Source organism: Notechis scutatus, chromosome 4 (assembly GCF_049901735.1).
Source record: "Notechis scutatus isolate UNSWTSFEM ecotype Mainland chromosome 4, rNotScu1.2, whole genome shotgun sequence".
Taxonomy (NCBI): domain Eukaryota; kingdom Metazoa; phylum Chordata; class Lepidosauria; order Squamata; family Elapidae; genus Notechis; species Notechis scutatus.
This window is the reverse complement of record NC_142012.1, coordinates 96,971,235-96,997,256: the sequence shown is the minus strand read 5'-3', so window position 1 is coordinate 96,997,256 and position 26,022 is coordinate 96,971,235. Positions and strand designations below refer to the sequence as shown.

Here is a 26,022-nt window from a genome sequence, read left to right as displayed (position 1 = left end):
CATTTTACCGACCTCGGAAGGATGGAAGGCTGAGTCAAGCTTGAGCTGGCCAGGATCGAACTGCTGGCAGTCGGCAGAATTAGCCTACAATACTGTGTTCTAACCACTATGCCACCATGGCTACAAATTTAGCTATACTCCATGTTCTCCATTAGGGATATGATTTCCATGTGTTCACCCCACTCCATCTTTGAAAGAAAAGCAGTTTAGGAGTAATTGTAAAGACAAAATCAACTCTGAGTAATGCGTAAATAGAATAATCTATGCATCCAAGCTAAATGACTTGTTGTATATAGAAAACAAGTTAACGGAGACAAGAGTATGAATTCACTGGATGGTCTTTTGTTTTGTATGTAAACTGAAAATTTATTTAAAATGGGTCATGGAAAAAACCAGTGGAAAATTAACAGCAAATGAACTTCGTGTCTTTATTGACAAACATTTCTCAAGGATTCCTCTGGAGTAAGTCCATTATTTCATAATACAAATTATCAGGTGCATCAATACCATATATAAAATCCAGATGGTTCCACTGAGGAATAAATTTGTGGGAAATAAGGTTTTGAATTTGGGGGATTAATTGATTAACATCATCAGGATCAGAAAGCCAGTCATTTCCACCATTCCAAATTGCCGTTGGTACAGTCATAGCTGATATATTGTATTCAGGAGGCAAATCCTGTTTTTAAAAAATGAAAAAGAAAATGTGATATTGTCCTACTCCTCAGATCCAGACAAAGATATTATTAGCTAAATTGTGTCCCACTTTGCAAGAACATAAAGGAAAGAAAATGGGGCTGAATTCTTGTGTATTCATTAACTTGAGTTCTGTAGAATGCTAAGTATTAACATTCCTTCCAAAGACTACATATTTTCTCATTGTAACTGAAAATGAAATGCATTCACCCATAACACTGAGTCTCAAAAGAAGTTTAATGCTCCTGGGTGACCTACTTTCACACTTCACTCTTTTACTTCTGTCGGTTATGTTTTACGCTAAAGGTAATTATGATATATAAGGGAGGTGTCCTCTGAAAAGCTCCATATGGGTTCAAAACGTTAACGGGACCATTGTCCCAATTTTTAACCAGTCTTCATTGTGCAAATATTGAGTTTGCTCATACAAATATCCACATGTGCATAGTTGCTTGGTTGTATATGTGTGTTCACACAATACTTAAAGACATTTGGGAAAGTCTGTATCTCAAGGCTTGTTATTTGAATTCCTGAAGCATACATGCATAAGAAAGATTTCAAGGCAGGAATTCTGTATGATCTACTTTCAGTCTTAAATCTTTTATTATAACTATTCATATTTCTTAATTAAGGCCATTTCTTTCTGATCTATCTATCTATCTACCGTGTTTCTCATATAATAAGGCCAGGTCTTTTTTTTTATTTTTTGAGCCCCGAAAAAATGGCTAGGCCGTCTTTTCGGGGGTGATTTAATTCCCCACCCTTGCATCTTCAGGCGGGCGGGCGGGCAACAATGGCTTGGATGTTGACCTCGACGTTGGTGGGGCACTTCATATTGGGGTTAACGCAGGCAGCACCATATCCGGGTGTGCAACAAAAGTACTTCCTAACGGCAAGCCCCCCCACCATTCTGCATGTTTTAATATAGGCCTTAATTTGGGGGGAGGGGCTTAATTTCATTTCATGCCTATAAAACATGCTGGGACTTCCTATTGGGGGAGGCCATATTGTTGGAGAAATAGGGTATCTATCTATCTATCTATCTATCTATCTATCTATCTATCTATCTATCTATCTATCTATCTATCTATCTATCATCTATCCGTTTGTTTGTTTGTTTTGTAGCATACCCCAATGCTCAAACAAAATAATGCTACTTAAGAACAGTATGGTAAAAATAAAAATCCAGAGAAAATCCATGACAGGTACATGCTGTCAATCATCCAGGACTGAACACACGTTGGAATAAAACTGCTCTAAAGTGTTTATGCAATTACAGTAAGGGGAGGGGGCTTCGCAAAGGAAAATATTCAAAAGGGGCAGTCAATAGAAGTTCTGTTGTCTGACCCACATCCATGAACCTCACAGAGGGAGGGCGTTTGCAACTAGCTCCTTCTCAATGACTGAACCAAGCAAATTCAGTTCTGACAAAGGTTTGCCTGAGATACCCTGGTGCCATATAGTTTAGGACTTTCACCACCACTTTGAAGCAGAAGCAGAAGCATACTGGCAGTTCTAGTACAGATCCAATTCTAAATTGGCAGGTTTGCTGACACATTTTGTACCAGCTGCAGCTTCCAAGTTGTTTTCAAAGGCAGCCTCACAACAGATCGTATGCAATAAAAGGCATGAGTTAGTAGGGTTGGGCCAATGGAGAAAAGCCATTGGGATTTGATCTATGGTCAATTTCATCATGCAAAAAAAGTGTTCTCCTACTCTATCTGTTTTTAGTTCACTTTATGTACATTTTCACAGAGATTCAAAAAGGGAGAGAGGGAGGGAGGAATTGCAAAGCTGTCTCTCAGTTGTATCAATGGCTGAATTCCTGGATGAGACTGGTTGTGTGCCAAAAGTCAGGATTAGCCCAATGGATCAACTGGGGGTGAAACCCCTTCAATGCAATTCTGGTTACATAATAATAAATTGGCTCAGCTTTCAAACAGGGTGGACAGCATAAAATTACATGTGGGCTAGAGCAGCGGCCGCCAATGGGTGGGCCATGAGAAAATTTTGGTGGGCCGCAGAGAAATCTCACCCCAAGAGCACCCCCTCCCAAAAGCAATTAATCCAGGCTGCGCAGAAACACAAGTGCTGCGCCACCCACATGGCCCACAGGAACCCTCCCCGCCCACTCACTCCTTACCCAGTAAAGTTGCCTGCTAAATTTCTATTTTTCCTTTTTTCTGACCATCAACTGTTCTCTGTGCTGGGAGTTTTAGATTAGCTAGGAAGCAGAAAATGGTTGAATTTCTTGGTTTCTAGCTAGTCTTTAGCTCTTCGGCTCTGCTTTTAAGTACAGCTGAATCTCCCTTAGGACTGAAGGTTTGCTTGCAAGCAAATTCAGTGCAGACTCACGGCAAGCAAATTTGAGAGATTGAGCTAGCCGATGGCAGAAAGATAGAATGATTCTGAATCATTGAATCATTGAATGATTCTGTGAGCAACTCAATCTGCCTGCTTTGCCTGATTTTGGGTAAAAGATGCTCTTTTTTTAAATAAAAAATTCAATATTTACATGCATGGTGTGTTGTGAGTTAATTTTGTGAGTTTGCTTGCTAGCAAATTTTATGAGTTTGCTTGCAAGCAAATTTTATGTGACAGACTGAGCTAGCCAATGGCAGATATATAGATCTCTGAATGAATCTGTGATTCTGTGAGCAACTCAATCTGCCAGCCTGCTTTGCCTGATTTTGGGTAAAAGTTGCTCTTTTTTAATAAAAAAGATTCAATATTTATATAAATATTTATAATATTTACATACAAGCCATGCCCAGCCAGTCACATGACCACCAAGCCACACCCACAAATTAGGCCACACCCACAGAACCAGTTAGTGGTCCCTGGGATCTAAAATTATGAGTTTGGTGATCCTTGAGGTCCAAAAGGTTGGCAACCCCTGGGCTAGACGGTTGCTGAAGCAATGGTGTCCAATACAAGATATATGTACAATACATATCATTACTATTGAGATAAGCATCTGCTGGAAAATACTTCACCTGTCCATAATGAAATTTATTTCCAAGTCTTCCATGATCATAAGCTTGAAGTTTACCACTGTTAATGGCCTGAAATATAAAGAAATATCAAATGAATGTATTTATGATCTTACTTCAGCTTTCCTTTGCTTTACAAGCGCTATGAGGATTGGTTATAAAGTTACTTTTTCATACCCATCATAACTGAGTGGTTGTTAAAAAAGGCAGTTGCTAAATGAGGACTGTCTGTACTCTCAATCGGCAGCAGTGTCTTTGGGATGATGAATCTTTGGGGAGTTGAAACAGGCAAAACGTCAGACATCCCTTTTTGTATGTGCATCAACAAATAGTGTAATATAAACATAAACTATAATAATAGGAACAATAATAATAACAACAACAGCATCACATCTATGCACAAGATGGAGAACTTGTATCTTCACACTGCAACTGCCACCTTGCCTCTTTTGAGCTCTCCCTACAATTGCTGATGAGCATCATCATATGTTAATGTTCGTATTGGCCTTTCAAGCAATTCTTTGTGCTTTATTTTGCCATTAGCAAAAACAAAAACCAATACGTTAACATCGTTAACCTATTTTACACTTGAGAAACATGAAGAAGCTGAAAGAAGAGGCCTTTCCTAATAAGATCGAGCAAGTTCATAGCCAATGAAATTTTTGACTAGGGATTGACTGATTGATTTATATATTTACACAATTTAGAAGCTGCCTAACCTTAAATAACTGGGACTGTCCGATTTATTTATATATTTATACAATTTAGAAGCTCCCTAACTTTAAATAAATCTGAGATGTTTGCATTCTTTAAAAAATAAATTAAAAAAGGAAGAACAATACAAAACAAAATAAAGGAATTGATTATATTATCCTCCATTATCCAAGTCTCTATATTAAACAAACTCAACCAACAGCTTGTCCCAAAGCTTGTGAGAATAACCAAGTTTTCAGTGACTTTTCTAATGTCACATAAGACTCTTGGAAAAGCAGGGAGATTATTAAACAAATACTATGACAGAGAAGGCTTATTCCCTAGGTTCTAATAGATGACACTGTTTAACTGAAGGGACCTAAAGCTAATGTGTCATATGAGACAAACAAACTATTGGAGACAAGTGGCTCTTCAAATACTAGGCCCAGTGCCATGAAGGGCTTTTAGATAGTAATCAGAACCTTGAATTGGCCCTGGAGACTAACTGATAACCAATATAGCTTACAGAGCAATGGTGTCACCCAGGCATATTGCACTATGTTGTCTGTCCTACCATATTCTGGAGCAACCATAACTTCCAAATTAGCAGCTGCCAAAAAAGCTAATACAATCCTTGGTTGTATAAACAGAGGCATAGAATAAATCACATGAAGTATTAGTACCTCTTTATAAAGCTTTAGTAAGACCAAACCTGGAATACTGCATCCAGTTTTGGTTACCACATTACAAAAAAGATGTTGAGACTTTGGAAAAGGTGCAAAGAAAAGCAACTAAAATGATTAAAGGTCTGGAGACTAAAACATATGAAGAACAGTTGCGGGATTTGGGTTTGGCTAGTCTAGAGAAAAGAAGGACTATGGGGGACATATCCAGTATTTGAGAGGTTGCTGTTAGATCTGGAGGTGTGGGCGCAATAACGGAGACGAGGGATCTATAGTGACTCAACTCAACACTTTAATAGTGACTTCAGAACAGGACAACAACTAGGGCAGCAGCAGCTCTTTTATAGAGCTAGCTGCTGTCACAACAACCAATGAAATTGAAGTAACCGCTCTAAAAGCGTCCAATCGGCGACGGCCCGTTGTCAGCCAATCAGGTCAGCCAGAATCGGCCAATCACGATTCGCTTATCCGTGGGCCAATCAGAAGTGCAGGCTTACAAGCCTGCTGCTGAAGTAAGTTAGTATAGTTTTTGACGAATGAGTTTATTAGTTCGTAACACCCCTCCCCCCTAGGTTCCGTCTGAGGGGTGGGGTGACGTATTCTCATAAGTAGGCAGGCCGTTTCACTTGTCTATTCGATTTTTGCTGTTCCACCGGTCTCTGCTCTGGCGCTGGCTCCAGTGGGCTGTTTGTAGAACCGGGTGGCGAAGACAGTTCCATTACTCCGCTCGGGGATTCAGGGCTGTCCTCTCTGTTGTCATCCGGGTTCCCTGGACTTGCTTCTATGGCCGGGCTGCTTTGTGGCGAAACAATCACCCGGCTCGGTCCACCTCCGGAAGGTGAGTATTCCATGGTTGGCTGTGCAGACTGCTGGGCGTCAGTTAGTGGGTCGTCTGCTATTTCTATTTCGGCCCCCTCGATTTCCCTTCCCCCCTCAGCTTGCGATTCAGGGGTTGCGATAGGGTTAGGTGCCAATCGGGAACGAAGTTGGTCTATATGGCGCTTCCATAATTTCCCATCGCTAGTTTGTAGACGGTAAGATCTGGGGCCCGTAAGTTGAGTTATCGTAGCGGGGACCCACAATGGATCACCCGCGAAGTTTTTCGCGAAGACTAAGTCGCCTACCTTGAACGCACGACACTTGCTGCTGGAACCGCATGGTTTTTCTGGTGTGTATGTTGGGTGTAGGCGATCAAGGTGTGAGCGAAGTTTCTGGCCCATCAGAAGTTCGGCCGGGGTTCTGTTTGTGATGCTGTGCGGGGTGATGTGTTGGAGGAGAAGCATTCGGGTTACTTTGTCATCAATGTCCCCATGTTCCATCTTGTGCAGGGTCTTTTTATGAATTGGACCATGCGCTCAGCCCTGCCATTGGCCGCAGGGTGGGCCGGCGAAGTTAAGGCATGGCGGATGCCCCGGTCGGCTAGGTACTGTTCAAATGCTAGGGCAGTGAATTGGGGACCGTTATCCGAGACTAAAACGTCAGGCAAACCGTGCGTAGCGAATAGTCTATTTAATTTTTTAACGACGGCTTCTGTGGTGGTGCTCTTCATTTTGTGGACTTCGAGCCAGTTGGAATAGGCATCCACAGTTATGAGAAAAGTGGGTCCCTTGGTGGGTCCTGCAAAGTCAATGTGGATGCGGGACCAGGGACCACGAGGTGCGTCCCATTCAGTTGGAGGTGCCTTCGGTGGGGTAGCGCGGATTTCCTGGCATTTGTTGCATATGGCTACCCAGGCTTCTATCTGTTTATCGATACCTGGCCACCACACGTAACTTCTTGCCAGTGCCTTCATTCGCACGATGCCTGGATGACCATCGTGCAACAGTTTTAGAACGGTGTGTTGTAATTTTTCTGGAATGATGACTCTGTCTCCCCACAAGATGCAGACCTTCTGGGAAAACAGTTCCGTCTGTCGATGTTTGAAAGGCGCGAAGGTGTCGTTGGGTTCGTTGTCAGGCCAACCTTGTTCCACCCAGCTGAGGACTCGAGCGAATACAGGATCCTTTTTTGTTTCCGCAGCGATGTCTCGTGCAGTCAGGGGTGGTGCAGGGAGAGTTTCGATTTGGAGTGCAGTTAAAGTTGGAGCTGGATCGTCTATGGCTTCCGGTTGCAGAGAACGACTCAAGGCGTCAGCGTGGGGAATGACTTTCCCCGGGCGGTGTTGCAGTTGATAATCGTATGCGGCTAGAAACTCTGACCAACGGGTCATTCTGGGTGATAAGATGTGGGGAGTTGGTTTGTCTCCCGCTAAAATGCCAAGCAATGGCTTGTGATCGGTTATTATGGTAAACGGTCTGCCATATACATATTCATGAAAGCGTTTAATAGCGGATACAATAGCAAGAGCCTCTTTATCGAGTTGGCTGTAGTTTCTTTCAGTCTTCGATAAAGTTCGTGAAAAGAAAGCAATAGGTGCTTCATTTCCGTTTGGTAGGACATGACTTAAGATGGCTCCTACCCCAAATGGTGAAGCATCGCAGGTGACCGTTAACGGCAAAGTCTCGTTATACTGCATTAATACAGCGTCTGAGGTTAAGAGATCTTTTACTTGCTGGAATGCTCGTTCTTCCCGATGTCCCCAGACCCAGGAAGCCTTCTTGTCGAGTAGTCTATGTAGGGGCTCAGCTACAGTCGCCTTCTGGGGCAAGAAGATGTTATAAAAGTTAATGAGTCCCAGGAAGGCTTGGAGGTCTGTTTTATTCCTGGGTCTTGGGGAGTTTTTTATTGCCGTTACTTTTTTTTCAGTGGGATGGATTCCCTTTTTGTCAAGAAGGTACCCCAGGAACTCAACCCTCTCCGTACAAAGTTGACACTTGTCCTTTTTTACTTTCAACCTGGCATTTTTAAATTTCTGAAGAACCGTTCTGAGTCGTTTCTCTAATACATCTTTAGTGGGGGCAGCTATCAATACGTCATCGAAATAAGGCACGACTCCTTTTATGCCTTGTAGCAGTCTCTCCATCAGGCTTTGGAAAATGCCTGGTGCTACACTCACTCCGAACTGGAGTCTATTACATTTAAACGCACCTCTGTGCGTGACTATAGTCTGGGCCTCAGCAGTTTCTGCATCTACGGGTAGTTGCTGGTATGCCTGGGCGAGGTCCAATTTTGCAAATACTTTTCCGCCAACCAGAGAGTGAAGAAGATGTTGGACCACAGGTACCGGGTAAGCGCTCTGCTGAAGTGCGTGATTTAGGGTGGCCCGGTAATCCCCACAAATTCTTATCGATCCATCAGGCTTTATGGGAGTTACAATCGGGTTTTCCCAACGGGCGTGATCGATCGGTTCCAACACCCCCTGAGCTATTAATTTGTCCAATTGTTCATCAATCTTTGGCTTGAGTGTGAAAGGCACTCGACGAGGCTTAAGGCGGATGGGTGCAACATCGGGGTTGAGGCTAAAGGATATGGGGGATCCCTTGTACTTGCCTAGTTTCTTGGTGAACACGTCCTGAAATTCCTGGACGAGGGCCGCTTCCCAATCGCTGTCTCCTGTCTGGTGAATGCCCGCTAGTTCAATTCCCAGTGGAACGAACCACTGTAACCCCAACAAGCTGGGTCGGTCTCGATCGACGATGGTAATAGGCAGATTTGCAGTGCGGTCTCTGAAAGACACCTGGACGTGGCGGGAACCGGCAATGGGAATCCTGTTTCCCTGGTAGTCCCGTAATATAATTTTTTGGGTGCTGAGGTCCTGCCGACGGATGTCAGGGATCAGCTGCTTGAAGGTTTTCCATGAGACCATTGATAGGGACGACCCCGAGTCTACTTCCATTACGCATGGACGATTCTCAATGGCGACCTTCACTCGGATCTTTCTTGCATCCATGGATGATGCGTGACCAATGGTAATGGTTTGATGCGCCTCTTCTCGCCTAGCTGACGCAGCAGGCGCTCGATTTCTGTAGTGATAGTGGTTCGATTGGTGATTCAGACAGTTCTGATTTACAGGTGGGCTGCTCGTTGTTCTTAGGATTGGGCTTGACGCTCGGTTGCTTCTGCAAACCTTTGCGATGTGGCCCCTCTTTCCACAGGAACGGCAGAGTGCGTCGAGGAATTTGCAGTCCGATCGCGGGTGATTGGCCCCGCAACCGGCGCATTGACGTGCAGGTTTCTGGCTCTTCAGGTCTCGCTGGTCGCGCTCTGACCTGAGTCGGTTGACCTCTTCTTCCTCACTATCAGACGAGGATTCGAGGTCTTCATGGTGAGCCGTTGTTGAGTGCCTCTTGGAAAAAGGCGTAGTGTCACTGGCGAGTTGGCGGAGTGGTGCGTTGGTGCGGTGCATTCGAGCGGCCGACTTCCTGGTTGCTTCTGCTGCAGTAGCGTCGGCGATGACATCTGCGAGGTCGATGTCCCCTTTAGCCATGATCTTGCTCTGCGCAGTGTGGTCATCTAATCCCAGAACTATGCGGTCTCTCATGGCTTCCTAGAGGTTTGCGAAACCACAGAGGCCTCCCAGGTTCCAGAGGTCCGCGATGAAGTCCCCAACGCTCTCGTTTTTCCGTTGGTCCCTCTGGTAAAATTCGTGCCTTCGGATAAGCGTTGGTACCGCGGGTGCATAATGGGCTCGGAGGATCGGTGCGAGGGTATCCCAATCCATTGTTTTAACTTCCGCTGGTTTAGCAAGTGCCTTAGCCATTTTAAAAATGGCAGGCCCACAATGGGTCAGGAAGATCGCTCGTTTCTTGCCAGGCGCAGCGTCTTTCAGGTTGTTGGTCTCCAGGAACATCTGGAACCTGTCTATATATGAGTCCCAGTCTTCGTTAGCCGGGTCAAATGGAGCGGGTGGTACGGCGCCGCTGGCCATCTTGCCGTTGTTGGCGCTCTCTTAGCCACGTGCTCTGTTCGGTGCTCAGCGAGTGCTCAGTCAGCTCTATCGTCTCCGCATCCCACCTTCATTGCCAGTGTTAGTTCTGGAGGTGTGGGCGCAATAACGGAGACGAGGCATCTATAGTGACTCAACTTAACACTTTAATAGTGACTTCAGAACAGAACAACAACAAGGGCAGCAGCAGCTCTTTTATAGAGCTAGCTGCTGTCACAACAACCAATGAAATTGAAGTAACCGCTCTAAAAGCGTCCAATCGGCAATGGCCCATTGTCAGCCAATCAGGTCAGCCAGAATCGGCCAATCACGATTCACTTATCCGTGGGCCAATCAGAAGTGCAGGCTTACAAGCCTGCTGCTGAAGTAAGTTAGTATAGTTTTTGACGAATGAGTTTATTAGTTCATAACAGTTGCCATAAAGAGATGGGGATCACTGTATTTTCCAAAGCACCAGAGGGCAAGAAACAATGGATGAAAATTAGTCAAGGAGGGAAGCAACCTGGAATTAAGGAGAAATTTCCTAACAGTGAAGACAATTAACCAATAAAACAGTTTGCCTTCAAAACTTATGACTGCTTCATCGCTGGAGGTTTTTAAGAAGGAACTGAACAGTCACTTGTCTGAAATGGTATAGGATCTCCTGCTTGAGCAGGGGGTTGGACTAGGTGACCTCCAAGGTCCCATCCAGCTCTATTCTGATTCTAATTTTCTAGGGCAGCCCCATTTGGAGTACATTGCAGTAATTCATTGGTGAGGTGACTAAGATCTGAGTAAGTAAGTATTGCCAAAAAGGCTTTAAGAGTTGTACATTTAATTTTATGAAGCTTCTCCTCTGGTAATACTGTTTTGCAAACTAGGGCATTCAAAACCTTTGCTAGACATGAATTCAGCCCTGCTTTCTGGAATCCACACTGCATATCTGACATAAATACAATTGAGCAAGTCCAGAAGTATTTTACCAGAAGAGTACTACATTCCTCTGTTCTCAACAGAATACCCTACAGCACCAGACTTGAGATTCTTGGCTTAGGCAACCTTGAACTATGCCAACTAAGATTGCACTTAAGCTTAGTACATGAAATCATATGTTACAATGTCTTATTAGTTAATGAATATTTCAGCTTTAACAACAACAACACAAGAGCACACACCAGATATAAACTAAATGTAAACCACTCCAAACTTGATTGCAGGAAGTACGATTTCAGCAACAGAGTGGTCAATGTCTGGAATTCACTACCTGATTCTGTTGTCACCTGCTCAAACCCCCACTCCTTTACCCTCAAACTAACCTCTATTGACCTCACCCCATTCCTAAGAGGTCTGTAAGGGGTGTGCAAAAGCGCACAATCGTGCCTACCGTCCCTGTCCTATTGTCCCCAATTATTAGTTTCCATTTCTTGTATTTAAACTTATGTTTACTCTTGTTTCTGTTATATTGTAAGCTTTTGACAAATAAATGAATAAATAAAATAATTGCTAAGGGGCTTCTAATACAGGAATAGGCATGATTGGCAAACTAGATAAATCTGTGCAAAGGCCCTCTTTGAGCAAGGGATGGAGATCAAAGCAATCCTCAAGTTGTGGACCAGTGATGAATGGGGAAATGCTCTCCCATTCAAAACCAAAAATGGAAAAAACCCGGAACTGGAGGGAAAAAATATTCACAACCACGCAGTATTCTCACGATTTAGCCTGACTCTTTTTCTCCCCATTCAGACCTGTACAGGTTTCAGAGACTGTGACAGGACCAAGATAGCATAACGCAGACAGCTCGGAGTTGAAATATCACTTGGGTATTATCAACAAAAGAATAACAATTTATATCTCTCAAGAAAAGACCATCCTATAATTTCTTAAAGCATAATATATTATGCCCTCCCAGGGTACCAATTTATTTTAGGGTATCTACCTGTTTCCAATGGATCATATTTTGCACAGATGTACCTGCTGGGACATATGAAGTATATACATCAACTCGGCTCTGAAAGAAAAAAAAAAAGACATCGTGTAGATTCTTTACTGTGCAACCAAGTTAATTTCAGATCATTTTTTTTTATTATGTTAAGGAATCGTGTGATTTCTTTCTTTGGTTTTATGTCACTGCATAAATCTAACCATTAATGATTGCAAACCATGGCTTATGGCAGAGAAGACCAAGAGTCTTAAAAATGTGCAAATCTCTGTGCAAATTTCTTGCAGACGTTTCATTACCCAAACTAGATAACATCATCAGTGCTAGTAAGAAGTGCAGTTTGTTGACACTTTATACTCTAGTGGCTTGCCTGTCTGTGTTGGCGGGGGTGATCTTAGAGATTCTTTGGTTGAGCTATTTGCTGTTGGCTTCTTTGGCAGTTTCTTAAAAATGTCTCTGCTCCAGAAAAGGGGGAACTGGCATTAGTCATCTGTTGTTTGTATTATACAAATCCAAATTGTGTTTATTTCATAAGCCATGATTGAGTAAACCAATCTAATCCATAATTCTGAACCAATAGGCTGAAAGCCCACTCAAAGGTTTATAAGAAATGACAACTGAAAATGTTTGAAACCTTTCATAAAAAGTTATGTTTCTTTTTTGTTCACACAGTTGGGATGAAATGAGCACAATGGTAGGGACATCTGCAACCATGCAACTGAAACATGGAAAAAGCGGTGAAGGTTCTGTCACAAGGTCACAGCCAACATCTTGACACCTCTGAACACTGCATTCATCTCACAATGTATTGTGGTTTGCCAGCAGCAGGTGCGGACGGCTGAGGTCTCAGAGAGTGAGGACTCAGATGAGGGGCCTGCGTGTGATGCAGGGATGGGGCCAGGACTATCTGAGAGTGGGATGCTGTCTTCGGAGCTTGTGGAGTCTGGCAGCAGTGACGAAGAGGACCCCGGGAAGCCTGTGCCCAGTGCGCATGCACACAGGGCTGCTTGAAGGAAAGAGCAGCTGAAGCAGCAAGGGTGATTCGGGAATAAGGCTGAAAGGTGATGGCCCCTCTCATAAGGGATAAAAACCAGCCCTCGGGGATGTGTTCTTTGCAGGAAGCAAAGAAGTTCTTTAGACTCAGTGTCCTCGTTGAAGCCCTGATTAGTTTTTGAAACTTCTATCGGTGGATATTTACTATTTAATCAGTAATTAGTCTTCTGTCCTTGGCAGCCTTTTGCAAACTTGAAAGGGCTTGCTTTAGATATCGGACAATTAGGTTTAAATGTCTCTTGGCTGGGAATGCACTGAATTCCCAGTGCCACATTTAAAAAGGTTTGCTTTTATACACAGTTTGTGTTTGTTTAATTTGAACAAGGTTTGGGTCAGAACACAATGGGAGAAAAGATACAATAACCTTTTCAAAAAGTTCAGGGGAAAATATCTTATTCCCAGACAGAAAATATAATGTAATATGTAATGCTTAGAGGGGGAAAGTGACCAAACTAAGGAGACACAGTGGAAATTGAGTATCTCTATCACACCTCATATGGAAAAAGTGAGTTTCCATCCCTCATACTGAAAAGGGCAGATAAAGGAAATTTCTCCTTTCAGCTCATTCATGGTCTTCATGAATGAAAACCAAGACACTCAGATACACAAGCCAGTAAATAAAATAATGGAAGCTTTCTAGGCCATCTCATTTTTTTACTGAAGGAACCCAAATTAAAAACATCTTCAACAAATATCTATCCCAGATTAGTCTATTGAAAAGGAACTCATCACTTTAGATACTTTTAGAATGTATAGATAATTTGTAATATTATTTGATTTTTGGATGGATGGATGGATGGATGGATGATATGCTGAAAAATAAACCACCAATTTTTATAGACAACACACAAGAATCCATTAATGTTCTTTGCAAAACAAAATGGCAAATTGCTGCATTTGGTTTCAAGGCATACCAATCATGTTAGAGAAAAAAAGAATCCTGAAAAATCAGGGAGCTGGCGGGAGTGACAAAAAGAAAGCTTCTCAACCTATCTCCAGGTAAATCAATGTTCTGGGTTTTCCCATGTATATTGCGGTAGCCATTTTGTGACTGCCCCAACATGTGTGGCCAATATTCTAAACCAGTGGTCCCCAACCTATGGGCCGTGCCAACTACCAGGCTGTGACCTAGCCCACATGAGTGGTGAGCCGGCGTGCATGTGTGTTCGCAGCCACACTTGCTTGAGTGATGAGCACTGGCACTCACATTCACACAAGTGGCACTCCAAAGGCTTTTCTTTCGCACGAGTGGAGCTTATATGGCTCGGTTCTCCTCTCCACACGCCACCTAGCTGCCAGCTCCCGATGCTTCAAAAGCAGAGTAGTGAGAACAGAGGCTGAGTGGGACAAGCATGCCCTGCTCAGTTTCGCTGACTCACCAAGGCTGCCTTCACAAGACATCCAATCCATTTCAAGCCTTCCATCTAGTGGAGGGATTCAAATTTTTTTACTACCAGTTCTGTGGGTGTGGCTCAGTGGGCGTGGCTTAGCTTGGCGGGTATGGATTGGTGGGCGTGGCAGGGGAAGGATACTGCATACCTACTTTCCAGCTCCATTCTCCTATGCAGGGCAACCAAAGAAGACCCAGCCAATCAGCTGGGACTCAGGAGGCAGAGAATAGATGGAGGTGGGGCCAGTCAGAGGTGGTATTTGCCGTTTTTCCAAACTACTCAAAATTTCCGCTACCGGTTCTCCAGAACTGGTCAGAACCTGCTGAATACCACCTTTGCTCCCGTCCCTTTGCAAAAACTTTTGACACAAAGAAGTCTGATGTAGCTGAGACTACACCTGAAAGGCTTCTCTTGTCCCTTGCGTGAGTGGAGCTTGTGTGGCCCAGTTCCTTCCTCTCTACCCGCAGCCCCAGCCAGGCTGCCAAACCACAAAGGTTGGGGACCACTTTTCTAAACGTGTTTCAACCAAAAGCATGCTTAGTTTTGATCTGTAGAAAGAAGTCCATTTAGTAATGAGTCCTCTATATCAGTTAAGTAAACTAAAAAGAGTGAATCTCTGAAACAAATACAACTCCTTCCCTTAATCCAATATTTTTCAAACTTGGCAACTTTGAGATATATGGACTTCAACTCCCAGAATTCCCTGGCCGGCTTGAATTCTGGAAGTTGAAGTCTACAGATCTTGAAGTTGCCAAGTTTGAAAAATGCTGCCCTAATTGGTTTTGTCCTCCTGACATAGTGAAATGGTAGCTTCTAATGTCTGTGGAGATTCTCAGTCATCCAGTTCATGGTTGTCTCAAAGGTGCTTTTTCAAAAGGCAGCTGGACTGTTTTTTTTCCTTGAGGTAGACGTTTCACTTTTCATCCAAGAAGCTTCCTTGGTTCTGGCAAGATGGTGGGGATGATGGAAGGACTAGTTCTGACAGGATTGGGGGAAGGCGAGCAATGGAAGGATCATATTTCTTGGCAGTCACCTGGTTGTTAGTATTCTCTGTGAGAGCTCTTGAAGTCACCCTAGCGGCATTAACTGGGCAAAGACTTTAAAATGAAGAACATTATGCTGAAACAATGTACTCACCATATTCAAGTTCTCCTCATTATAACCATTCAATACAAATAATAAGTTGCTACAAATAGATGCCAGTGCCTCCTGACTGCAGACGTTGGTAGAAAACAAAGTACCAAAATAAGTTTTGGGTGAAAACTCTTTTCTTCCAAATAAGATCTGTAAAATTTCAGAGACATGAATATTACTTATACAGAATCATCCGCCCCACTGTACCCCCAGCAGTTCTACAGAAGATGATATAACTGTAAGGAACAGAGTGGAACCAATACACAGGTAGGCCTCAATTTAGAATCATTCATTTAGTGACCGTTTGAAGTTACAATGGCGTCAAAAAGTGACTTATGACTGTTTTTCATACTTATGACCATTGCATGATCCTGGTAATCAAAATTCAGAAGCAACTGGCTCATAATTATGATGATTGCAGTGTCCTGGGGTCATGTGATCACCTTTTGCAACCTTCTGGCAAGCAACATCAATGGGGAAGCCAGATTCACTTAACAACTGTGTTACCAATTTAATAACTGCAATGATTCACTTAACAACTGTGGCAAGAAAGTTCATAAAATAGGCAAAACTCACTTAAAAACTGTCTTATATAGCAACAGAAAATTTGGGTTCAATTGTGGTTGTAAGTCAAGGACCACCTATGTATAGGAAAACCCTCCTTTTTAGTAATATTGGCTCTGAATGATGTGTGTGTGTGTGTGTGTGTGTGTGTGTCTGTGTGATGATAGAAAGATGGGTGAATGGATGGGAGAGAAAGAGAGAAAGAAGGGAGGGAGGGAATTCCATGAGTAAAAGAAAATTTATTTATTTATTTAATTTATATGATGCCCCTATCGCTGTCATGTGACCTTGGGCAGCTTAAAAACATCATAAAAAACAGAAGTATGAACAATGAAACAATTCATTAATAAATAAACAGAAATTAAATACCGATTTTTTTTTTCACTATAAGACACTCCAGACTATAAGATGCACCTAGCTTTTGGGGAGGAAAACAAGGGGATAAATCTGCCTCTGCCTCCCAGCAATTTGCTTCCTTGTAGCAAACAGCAAACAGCCTGGTCAGCTTCAGCACAGCCAGATTTAGCACGAGCAGCTGATTGGCGGTTGGATCGGCCTCCTGGGATACCGCCAATCAGCTGTTCCAGGCTGCGGGGGTCACCGCTGCCCATCGCCATGGTTGCCGCCAATCGCTGCCGCTGCCTATCACCACTTACGTGCGTCCCATTTTCTGCCTCCATGCATCATGTTTTCGGCCTCCATGCACCCCATTTTCGGTCTCCGATCACCGCCGATTGCTGCCACCTCCATTCAGGGTGCACTGAGGCAATGGTAGGCAGTGATGGCGGCAATCCCCACAGCCTGGGACAGCTGATCCGAGGTATTCCGGGAGGCCAATCTAACCGCCAATCAGCTGCTTGTGCTAAATCAGGCTGTGCTGAAGCTGACCAGGCTGTTTGCTGTAAGGAGGCAAATTGCTGGGAGGCAGAGGCCGAATGATGGAGGGCAGAGGGTGGACGGGGCTTCAGCAACATTCGCTCTATAAGACACACAGACATTTCCACCCACTTTTTGTGGATGGGGTGGGGTGGGGGGAGAAGTGTATCTTATAGTGTGAAAAATATGGTAAGTCAAAACCAGAATACTATAGGGTGGGTTCTTCTTCCCAACATGGAACACACCCATCAGGGCCTCCAGGCCAGTTGCTAGAGCCAGTTTCGAGACTCTTAGGGAAGGCCAAGAGGGTGATCCCACAGTGTTTCAGAGAGCAGGAGCCACAGCAGAAAAGGTCCTTCTCCTGAGCTCCTGATAGGATCCACAGCATATCCCTTCATCCAGAATGAGTGGGTTGGGCCAATCCCATTGGGGTGAGATGGTTCCTCGGCTCTCCAGGTAAAATGGAAATGACCTGTGTCCTAAGACTGCAGCAAGAGCAAGTTTCTAAATCTTATAATTTCCATATAATGAACGCTTACAGGCCAAAGTCACCTAATCCACATACCTTAATTTCTATGTCAGAAAGTTTTGCAAGTTGGGCTAAAGGTGTTTTAGCATTTTTAACAGTAGCAACAGGAGCTAAAGCCAGATAGAGTTTGATTTTGGAAGCCAGTTGTTTATTGGTTGAAAAAGCTATAAAAGCTGACAAGGAGGAAAAGAAGAGGGAAACAGCTGGTTAACATCAAAGTCAATTGATTACCTGATTCCACATGATTAAATAAAATTCCACCTTTGATATGCTTAGCAACTAGCTTCTCTCTAAAAGCATGAAGAGGAAACAGGATGAATCCTGAATTAATCATCCACTCAGATGCTATCTCACTCTGGCCTCTGTAAACCTTGGCTATTAAAATGAAAAAAGAGGCAGCTACAAAAATTGCTTATCTTGTTGTTCAGCAGTATGTGTGCTATGTATGCTATAAGCTACAAAAATTGCTTATCTTGTTGTTCAGCAGTATGTGTGCTATGTATGCTATGAGCGCATGGAAATGCAAACCTTTGATAACAATTCCAAGTTGTCACTAGCTTGACTGGCTGGTTCCCCCCCCCTTTCAATTATGTCCAGTTTTCTGGAGACTGCCTGGCTCAAGTCCCTGTAGTTTTCTTGGCAAGGTTTCTTCAGAAGTGATTTGCCATTGCTTCCTTCCTAGGGCTGAGAGAAAGTGACTGGCCCAAGGTTGTCCAGCTGGCTTCGTGCCTAAGTCACTGTCACTAAAACATACTAGTTCAGGGGTGTAAATCTCAATTTCATTGAGGGCCACATCAGGGTTGCGTATGACCTCAGGCCTTGATTTTGACACCCTTGCACTAGATGTACTTCCAAGCAAATGCATTCCCAATACTGTCCTATATAGGCATATTAATTAGAACATTTACTTGAGTTCAGTGGGACTTCCTTTCTGGTAAATATATATAAGATTGCAGTCCTAGACAAGAGCAGCCCCTTGGCACAAGGTTGGGCATCTTCTGAACTTACCAATGGTGGTTCCTTGGGAGTGCCCAATATAATAAAGTTGTTGCTGCCCAGTTTTCTGCAGAATAAAATCTATAGATGCTGGAAGGTCATATTTAGCCATCTGATCATAACTGGAAACAAAAACAAATGTCCTCATTAAACTGCGTGCACAGCAAGGATCTTCAACCTTTCATATCCTGAGAGTGTGTGAGTCTCATTTTCACAAAATGGTTTCAGTGGAGGATATGGTGCTCAAGCCATGCATCCTAACCAGACTAAAGTTGCCCAAATTTCTAATATAGTAAAGGACAGGAGTGCAAGATTTAGAATCAAACGTCTACCTTTCCATCTTGTCCCTGACTAACCTTTAGGACTGGGTTTAAGCAAGGTGAGACCCAGAGCTTGGGAAGCCGTAGAGGCTCTATTTGGCAGGTGCTAACAGAGATTGACAACTGAACACCATCAAGATGCCTAACAAACCCTGATGGGGTCTAGAATGCATGTAGGAACAAAGTACATCTTAACCAATTAAGGAGCATATGTAAGCCACACAGAAGGGCTTAATGTGGATTTCTTTGATGCTCGGTGAGCTTGGTTGTTTGCTTGCAAACACTTCATTACACAACTAGGTAACATCATCAAACCTACACTACATATATTCTCTTGTAGGAAGATCATTTATGGAAACTATCTTCAATGGAATTATAATAAAACTGTAACAGTTTTTAAAAATCTGAAACTTTCAGAGATCCTTCTGCCTTTAGATTGTGCCTAAATCCAGCAAGGGCCTCATATTTATGACAGTTGCAGTGTCCCATGTGATCACCTGTTGTGAACTTTTGACAAGCAAAGTCAATGGGGAAGCCAGATTTGTGTAACAACCATGTTACTAACTGAACAACGACCATGTTATTCGCTTAACAACTGTGGCAAGAAAGGTCGTAAAATGGGGCAAAATTAACTGAACAAATGTCTCAGCAACAGAAATTTTGGGCTCAAGTCTGATCATAAGTTTAGGATAACCTGCAAAACAAAAGTCTCTGTAGTATGGGGGGAAGGGGAAAAGCTTTGAGAAATCGTAAAGAAGGTTTCCTTTACAGCATTAATTTATTTTCCCTAAGAAAATGGAGAAAGGCATTTTGGAGAAACTGTAGGAAAGGAAGTAAAAGGCAGAAGAATTCTATTTTTGCTCCAAGAAATTATAATCTGCTCTACACTCTATCTTTTCTGTTGAGAGTAGAATAAAGCAAACAAGCCAGCTCTTATCAGTGTATAGATTAGGTCAGGGGTCTTCCAACCCCCAGTCCGGTCTGTGGCTTGCCAGAAACTGGGCCACACAAACAAGCGAAGCCCCATCAGTGAGATGCAGGCAGCACATGAAACCACATCCCCTCTGCTCCGCGGAAAAACCTCTCTCCATGGAACCGATCCCTGGTGTCCAAAAGGGGGGGGGCACCGAATTAGATCTCATGCAGACATTTACAAACCCCTCACATCCTGGACATAAACTGTGTCAACTCCTTTCCTCAAAACGACGCTATAGAGCAGGGGTCCCCAACAACTCTTACCGGGCCGCTGGTTGCTGGGCGCCGCCATCTTTTTTTGGTAAAAAAAGTGCTTCCGGTGAGCTTTTCCGGGTAGAAAGCTCACCGGAAGCACTTTTTCATCAAAAAGATGGCGGTGTTACGCTCGTGAGCTTTTCGGGTAGAAAGCCATTTCTACCCGAAAAGCTCACCGAGCGCTGCGCCGCCATCTTTTTTGACGAAAAAGTGTTTCCGGTGAGGTCACCGGAAGCACTTTTTCGTCAAAAAGATGGCGGCGCCCAGTTGATGCCGGTACCGGGCCGCAGCGCCCAGCTGATGCTGGTACCGGGCCGCGGCGTCAAAAAGGTTGGGGATCCCTGCTATAGAACACTGTACACCGGAACAACTAGACACAAGGACAGTTTTTCCCAAACGTCATCACTCTGCTAAACAAATAATTCCCCCAACACTGTTCAACTGTTTACAAAGTCTGCTCTACTATTACTATTAATCTTCTCATCACTCCTTATCGCCCATCCCCTCCCACTTATGACTGTATGACTGTAACTTTGTCGCTTGAATCCTTACAATTTATATTGACTGCTTCCTAGTATGATTTGATTGCTTATTGTACCCTATGACTATCATTAAGTGTTGTACCATGATTTTTGACTCTTGACGAATGTATCTTTTCTTTTATGTACACTGAGAGTATTTGCACCAAGACAAGTTCCTTGTGTGTCCAATCACACTTGGCCAATAAAGAATTCTATTCTGTTCTATTGTATTTTGTCCAGGAAAGAAGGGAACAAAGATAATAAGCTTAAAACACAATAAGAAGTGAGGAAGCTGGGGGAAGTGGAAAACCCAGGAGTATCTAGGATTGTGCTTCAGAGAGAGGAAGGCAGCCCAATTAATAATAGTCCCAAAGGCTATAAAATTTCCCAAAGATTAATATATCTCCAGCATGAGGAGATATCTGAGATCCACATTGCTCTGCACAGCTTAAATCAGTATACCTGAATTTCCAAAGCTTCCCCAAAAAGGGAGAAAGAGATGTGTGATTCTTGGACCAGGTGTTCCCTCGGCTATTTCCTAGCCAGACATCATATCCAGCGTCTGCTAACATGAAAGCCAGACTATTATGAGGAAAATTTTGGTACCATTGGGCAGCATCCACCAGCAAGCCATGCTGTAGGAACACTACTCGCTTTGGACCTGAAACAAAACAATCAGAAAGGCATCCTGTCATTTGGTGTTTTGGGTAATCTTTGCAAGACTAATATTGGATGTTGTAACTTTATTCAGAAATTATAATTTGTAGCAGAATTATTCCCTACTCGTTGTTGCTTCTCTCTCCACGTTTGCAAAGAGGCTTTGAATCCAGAATGTTGTTCTTTGCTGAGAAGCACATTCACCTCACTATTGTAAAATGTCCCAACTTAGTAAGAATACAAACCTGTGGTTGTGTTGTTTTCTCTGCCATGTGGAATTCTGAATAAGTTGAGAATATAGCCATCTTCTGTAACCACATAATGTTCCTCAAGAGGATATTTCCAGTACAGGATGAGCTGCTTCTACAAAAAGCGAAGAAGGCAAACACAAAATCAGTTCATCATAGTGATAAACCTGACATTATGAGTAGACCTAATAGACTATTTCAATCTAAAGAAATACTAAGAGGTATAGATGTGAATAATATGACAAAGATACTAATACAGTAACCAACACCTATAGATAACTACATATATTATGAACATTAAAACCCTGAACATGGTAACAGCTAATTAAGTTAAGTTTAATTCTGGCAAGGTTGTCAGTCTTTGAAGGCCTTCCAAGATAGTTTTTATGAGACTTTAGAAGACCTTAAAAGCAGATGTCATCCTTGCTTCAGCATTGTTCCAATGGAATGGGCTGTTCTAAAAATTCCTTCAAGAAATTACTTACTGAATTCAGTCTGGCTTCGGGATTAACATTTCTGTTCACATTTTTTCCTTCAACTAATACAGGCCAATAAAGTAAAATCAGAACCAGCCACATTTTCAGTTTCCCTGTAATTAAAAGATTTATTTATTTTTATTTGATTTGTAAGCCAGCCATCTTAAATGCAAGATTCTGGGAAGCTATAAATGATTAAAAACAAAATAAAAATAATAGTAAATCAATAACATATATGAGATAAAAAAAATCAACCAACTCATCAGTTAACATAACCGTGGTATAGGCTCAGTCACAAGCTTGGGGTCAAAGCTCGGTAGCAAAATCAGGCCTAACACCTTGAGGCAAATTTAATCTCCAGAAGAATAATGTTCTATAGATGCTACAACAGAAAAACCTGTATGCCCAGCTCTCGCCAAATAACACTCCTTAATAGATAGGACCCATACCATGCCTCTCCCATCAGAACTAACAGGATTGGTAAATGTAACTAGGAAGAAACAGTCCCACAAATAACCCAGGCCTAAGCCATGAAGTGTAGGTAATTACCAGTGCCTTGAATTCTATTCTATTCTATTCTAAAGGATCAGAATCAAGTTCACTAGATTTTCTCTTGCTTCAATTAAATTTGCACCAAAGACCAAAGGTTGAAATAATTCCATTAAAACTTCAGTTAAAACTATTCTATCAAGGATATAAATCAGTATTTAGAATAAAAATAGTAATTATTCTAAAAACGAAGAAAACATTTGCAATGGTCAAAAGAAATGGTGCATCTCAGTTTCAATTTAGTACCATAGTGAATGTTTTTTTTAAAAAAACAAAACATTAAAATTGTAATAAAGGTTTGCTTGGGATGCATTTTTCCACACATACATTTTCTACATTATTATCAAAATATAGAGGGTACCCAGCAACATATTGTTGCCTAAAATCAACTCTGCAATCTTTGGAAGTGAATTTCAGGAATTTAAATTTGCATTCATACGAACCCTGATTCTTAAGCTTGCAAATTAATTTTAAAACTACCCATTCAATTTCTATTTTAATAGATATTTATGTGCAATTGGACCTTCTGTCCAATTCAATAGTTTGTGCAAAGATAGAGAAAAACCATGAATATCTTTCAGCACCTGTAGCTATTTTTCTCTATACAACATTAATCATAGAGAAATACCATGTAATATACATTTATGTTGCATTTATATTCAGCCTGGATAGTTCAAAGGAACTTACCAGAGAATATCAGTTGCTTGGAGGGTCCAACCTGCCAGATACAGAAAAATAAGCTAAGTGAATAAAAGCAGAGCAGAAATAACCCAGACTATATCAGAATAAAGTAGAGCCACAGTTTTTTCAGAATGATTAGTTTGGACAAATGACCCTTTCTTCTTGATAAACTCTACCTTGTATTTTAACTGTAGGTTGGGATAGAATAGGAAAAGGAATGTAAAAGACGTCAAATTTTTGACATTGTAATATTTTAGTACTACAAATAACAAGCCAGATGAGAGATTTACAGCCCCATTGTGGTGCAAATCTTAATCAAAACTGGTTCTGTTCAGTTCTTATTTCCTCGTCCAGAAATGATTATGAGATGTTTAAGGAAGATTTTTGTTTGACAAACATGCTTGACATTTTCCAGTAACAGGCTTCACATAAAGGTCAGGTCATACGTCAAAGATGCTCTTTGCTTTTCTCCCTTTTGAAACAATTATGTTTTCACTCAGCCCATTTAGAAAATAATAATAATAATAATAGCAGCAAAATGCAACCCAAGTCACTGTGCTTAGCTGTGTTTTAAAAGATTCATATCATTTTTAAAAATTATATTTTCAGTTTTTAAATCATCTCCTATTAAGCTTGCAGTCTGAGAGCGCATTTTCCTTCTGGCTAATGACCAATTAGTTCAATATTCAGAAAAAAAGGGACAGATAGTCATCCACTTGTACAGGTCTATGTATTAGCATGGAGCCTACTATCAAACTGGGTTCCTTAGTTTGCTACATTAGGCTTATACCAAGGATTGTTTCTGGAAAAATAGTTCCTATTAGCGACAGCCAGCAGTGTATGAGGCAGGGCTGGGATTCAAAAATTTTAGCAATGAGTTCTCTGCCCAGTTGTTGGGTGGGCGTGGGTGTGGCCATGGTGGGTGTGGCCTAGTCTGCCTCCTGCACCATTGGGAGTGGGCGTTTTGCCCTCCCCGGGCTCTGGAGGCTTTCCTTGAGCCTCCAGGAGGGCAAAAACGGCCTCCCCGGGCCCCGGAGGCTCTCTGGAAGCTGGAAACAGGTCTGTTTCTGAAACTTCCAGGAGGCCTATTTTTCATCCTCCCTGAACCTCCGCACGCACCCTGCACTTACCTGCATCCTGGGAGGGGAGGGGTGGGGTGGGAGGGGCCAGCCAGGAGTGGGATTTGGGGGCTCTCCAAACTGTGCAGAATCTTAGCTAGGTGTTTTCCCAAACCCCTGTGAACCCCCAGCAGCCGACCTCTGGTCTGAGGGAGTGTCCAATCCGCAAGACCAGTGTACCAATGTTCAATGCAGCAAGGTCACCGTTACAATGCTGCGTTCTTCGTCCTGTAGATTCTCAATCCCTACCATTGGCTCCAGTGAGCTAGCAAAGATATAGGAGAAGAACAGGCAGAACTGAGGGGCTTAAGAGTTCTAACATTGCCACAAATGATCCAAGCCCAAGCCCTTTGGAATTCCATTGACCCTTACCTGATGCCAATTTAGTAGCAATAGCAATAGCACTTAGATTTATAGACAGCTTCACGGTGCTTTACAGCCCTCTCTAAGCAGTTTACAGAGTCAGCATATTGTCCCCAACCACCTGGGTCCTCATTCAAATTCAAAATGTTCCATTTTAAGAACAAAATGGTGGATTTAGAATGAAAAACAGGCTGTTGCAATCATTCAGAGTGTGTTGGATATGAGGCAGCTCTTCAAAGACGGAAACAATCTACTTGGATTCAAAATATTTCTGAAAAAGGATTGAAATGATATATCCGTTTTGATATGGAAATAGCGGTTTCACACTCAGAGCCAATGCCTCAAACAAGATTTATTTTACTTTATTTATTTCAAATGTTTACAGGGCTGCCCATCTTAAACCAAACTCTTGGCAATGCAAGATAAAAACAATATATACAAATAAATGAAATAAAACACTAAAACAAAGAACAAAAATGATCTGGCGCCACCACTAAACTTTCCAATACAATCCAGAATATCCAATTGCACCCAATCCCAGTTTTAAATGCTTTTTGGAAGGATAAAGCCTTTCAAATTCAAAATGGGTGAGCAGGTTGGGGGATGGATTTACTAAACCATTTATTATTTAATTACTATTCTATGTATAATGTACAGTATCTGTTCATCAAAATGAAACAGTTGCATAAGAAAAATGAAAGTGATACAAAAGATACACAGGTTATATATAGACATACTCACACACACACATGCATGTACATATTTGTCCAATATTTTAAATAAGTTTTCTAGTTAAAATTAAATAAAAAATTATATTAATTAAAACTAATTAAAATTTTCATACAGAATAAAAATTAGCAAGATCTAATGTTTAGAACTAAAAATAGGAGAAATAAAAGAAAGAAAAAAGGACAAAAAAAGCACAAAACAAAGGAAAGAAAGAATGATTATAAAAAGTGATTTCTGATTTTATTTTACAACAATTATGTGTATAAATATATAATAACTCCTATTGCAGCATTGTTTGCAATAGTTTCAATAAAGAATTATCATAATTCACTACAGTACAGTCATCCCCTACGTAATTTATGTTTGTAAGCATTTTCTTTTTAAAGCCACAAGTAATTTCAGGTCTTCAATCCATTCTTAAATGTATTTTTCCAACATTGAAACAATTCAGATCTGTAATGTTTTGCCCTCCCTTGATCTGTGATACACACCACAGTGGTTGACCAAGCATTTAGAAAAATGTTTTAAAATGAAGTTTCATTCAGACTAGTCAGCCATGGCTACTGCTGAATTCAGATAAAGCAGTAAAACACTGCTACAACAGTCAATTTCCTTTTCAAAAGTAGCCAGTGTAGTATACTGAGATCCACGTTCAAGTTTAACCCTCACCTAAAGAAGCTCACTCGGTGACTTTGGATCATTCATTATCTCATCTCAACTTACCTCACAAGATTATTGTTGTTGGAAAAAACTGGAGACTTGAAGCCAGAGGCTACCAT

General features: G+C 42.0%; 1 protein-coding gene across 1 annotated transcript; it reads right to left on the bottom strand.

Annotated features, from left to right (window-relative positions):
• Positions 1 to 392: 392 nt before the first annotated feature.
• LOC113424876 (lipase member K-like) lies at positions 393 to 26,022 on the bottom strand. Its single transcript, XM_087965673.1, has 11 exons — positions 25,967 to 26,022; positions 23,040 to 23,092; positions 21,813 to 21,916; positions 21,325 to 21,442; positions 20,885 to 21,083; positions 18,364 to 18,473; positions 17,392 to 17,528; positions 15,390 to 15,536; positions 11,806 to 11,877; positions 3,693 to 3,761; positions 393 to 679 (listed from the first exon to the last, which is right to left on the bottom strand). Exons 1-11 carry the CDS (start codon positions 26,020 to 26,022, stop codon positions 446 to 448), a joined length of 1,299 nt encoding a protein of 432 aa, XP_087821799.1. The 3' UTR covers positions 393 to 445.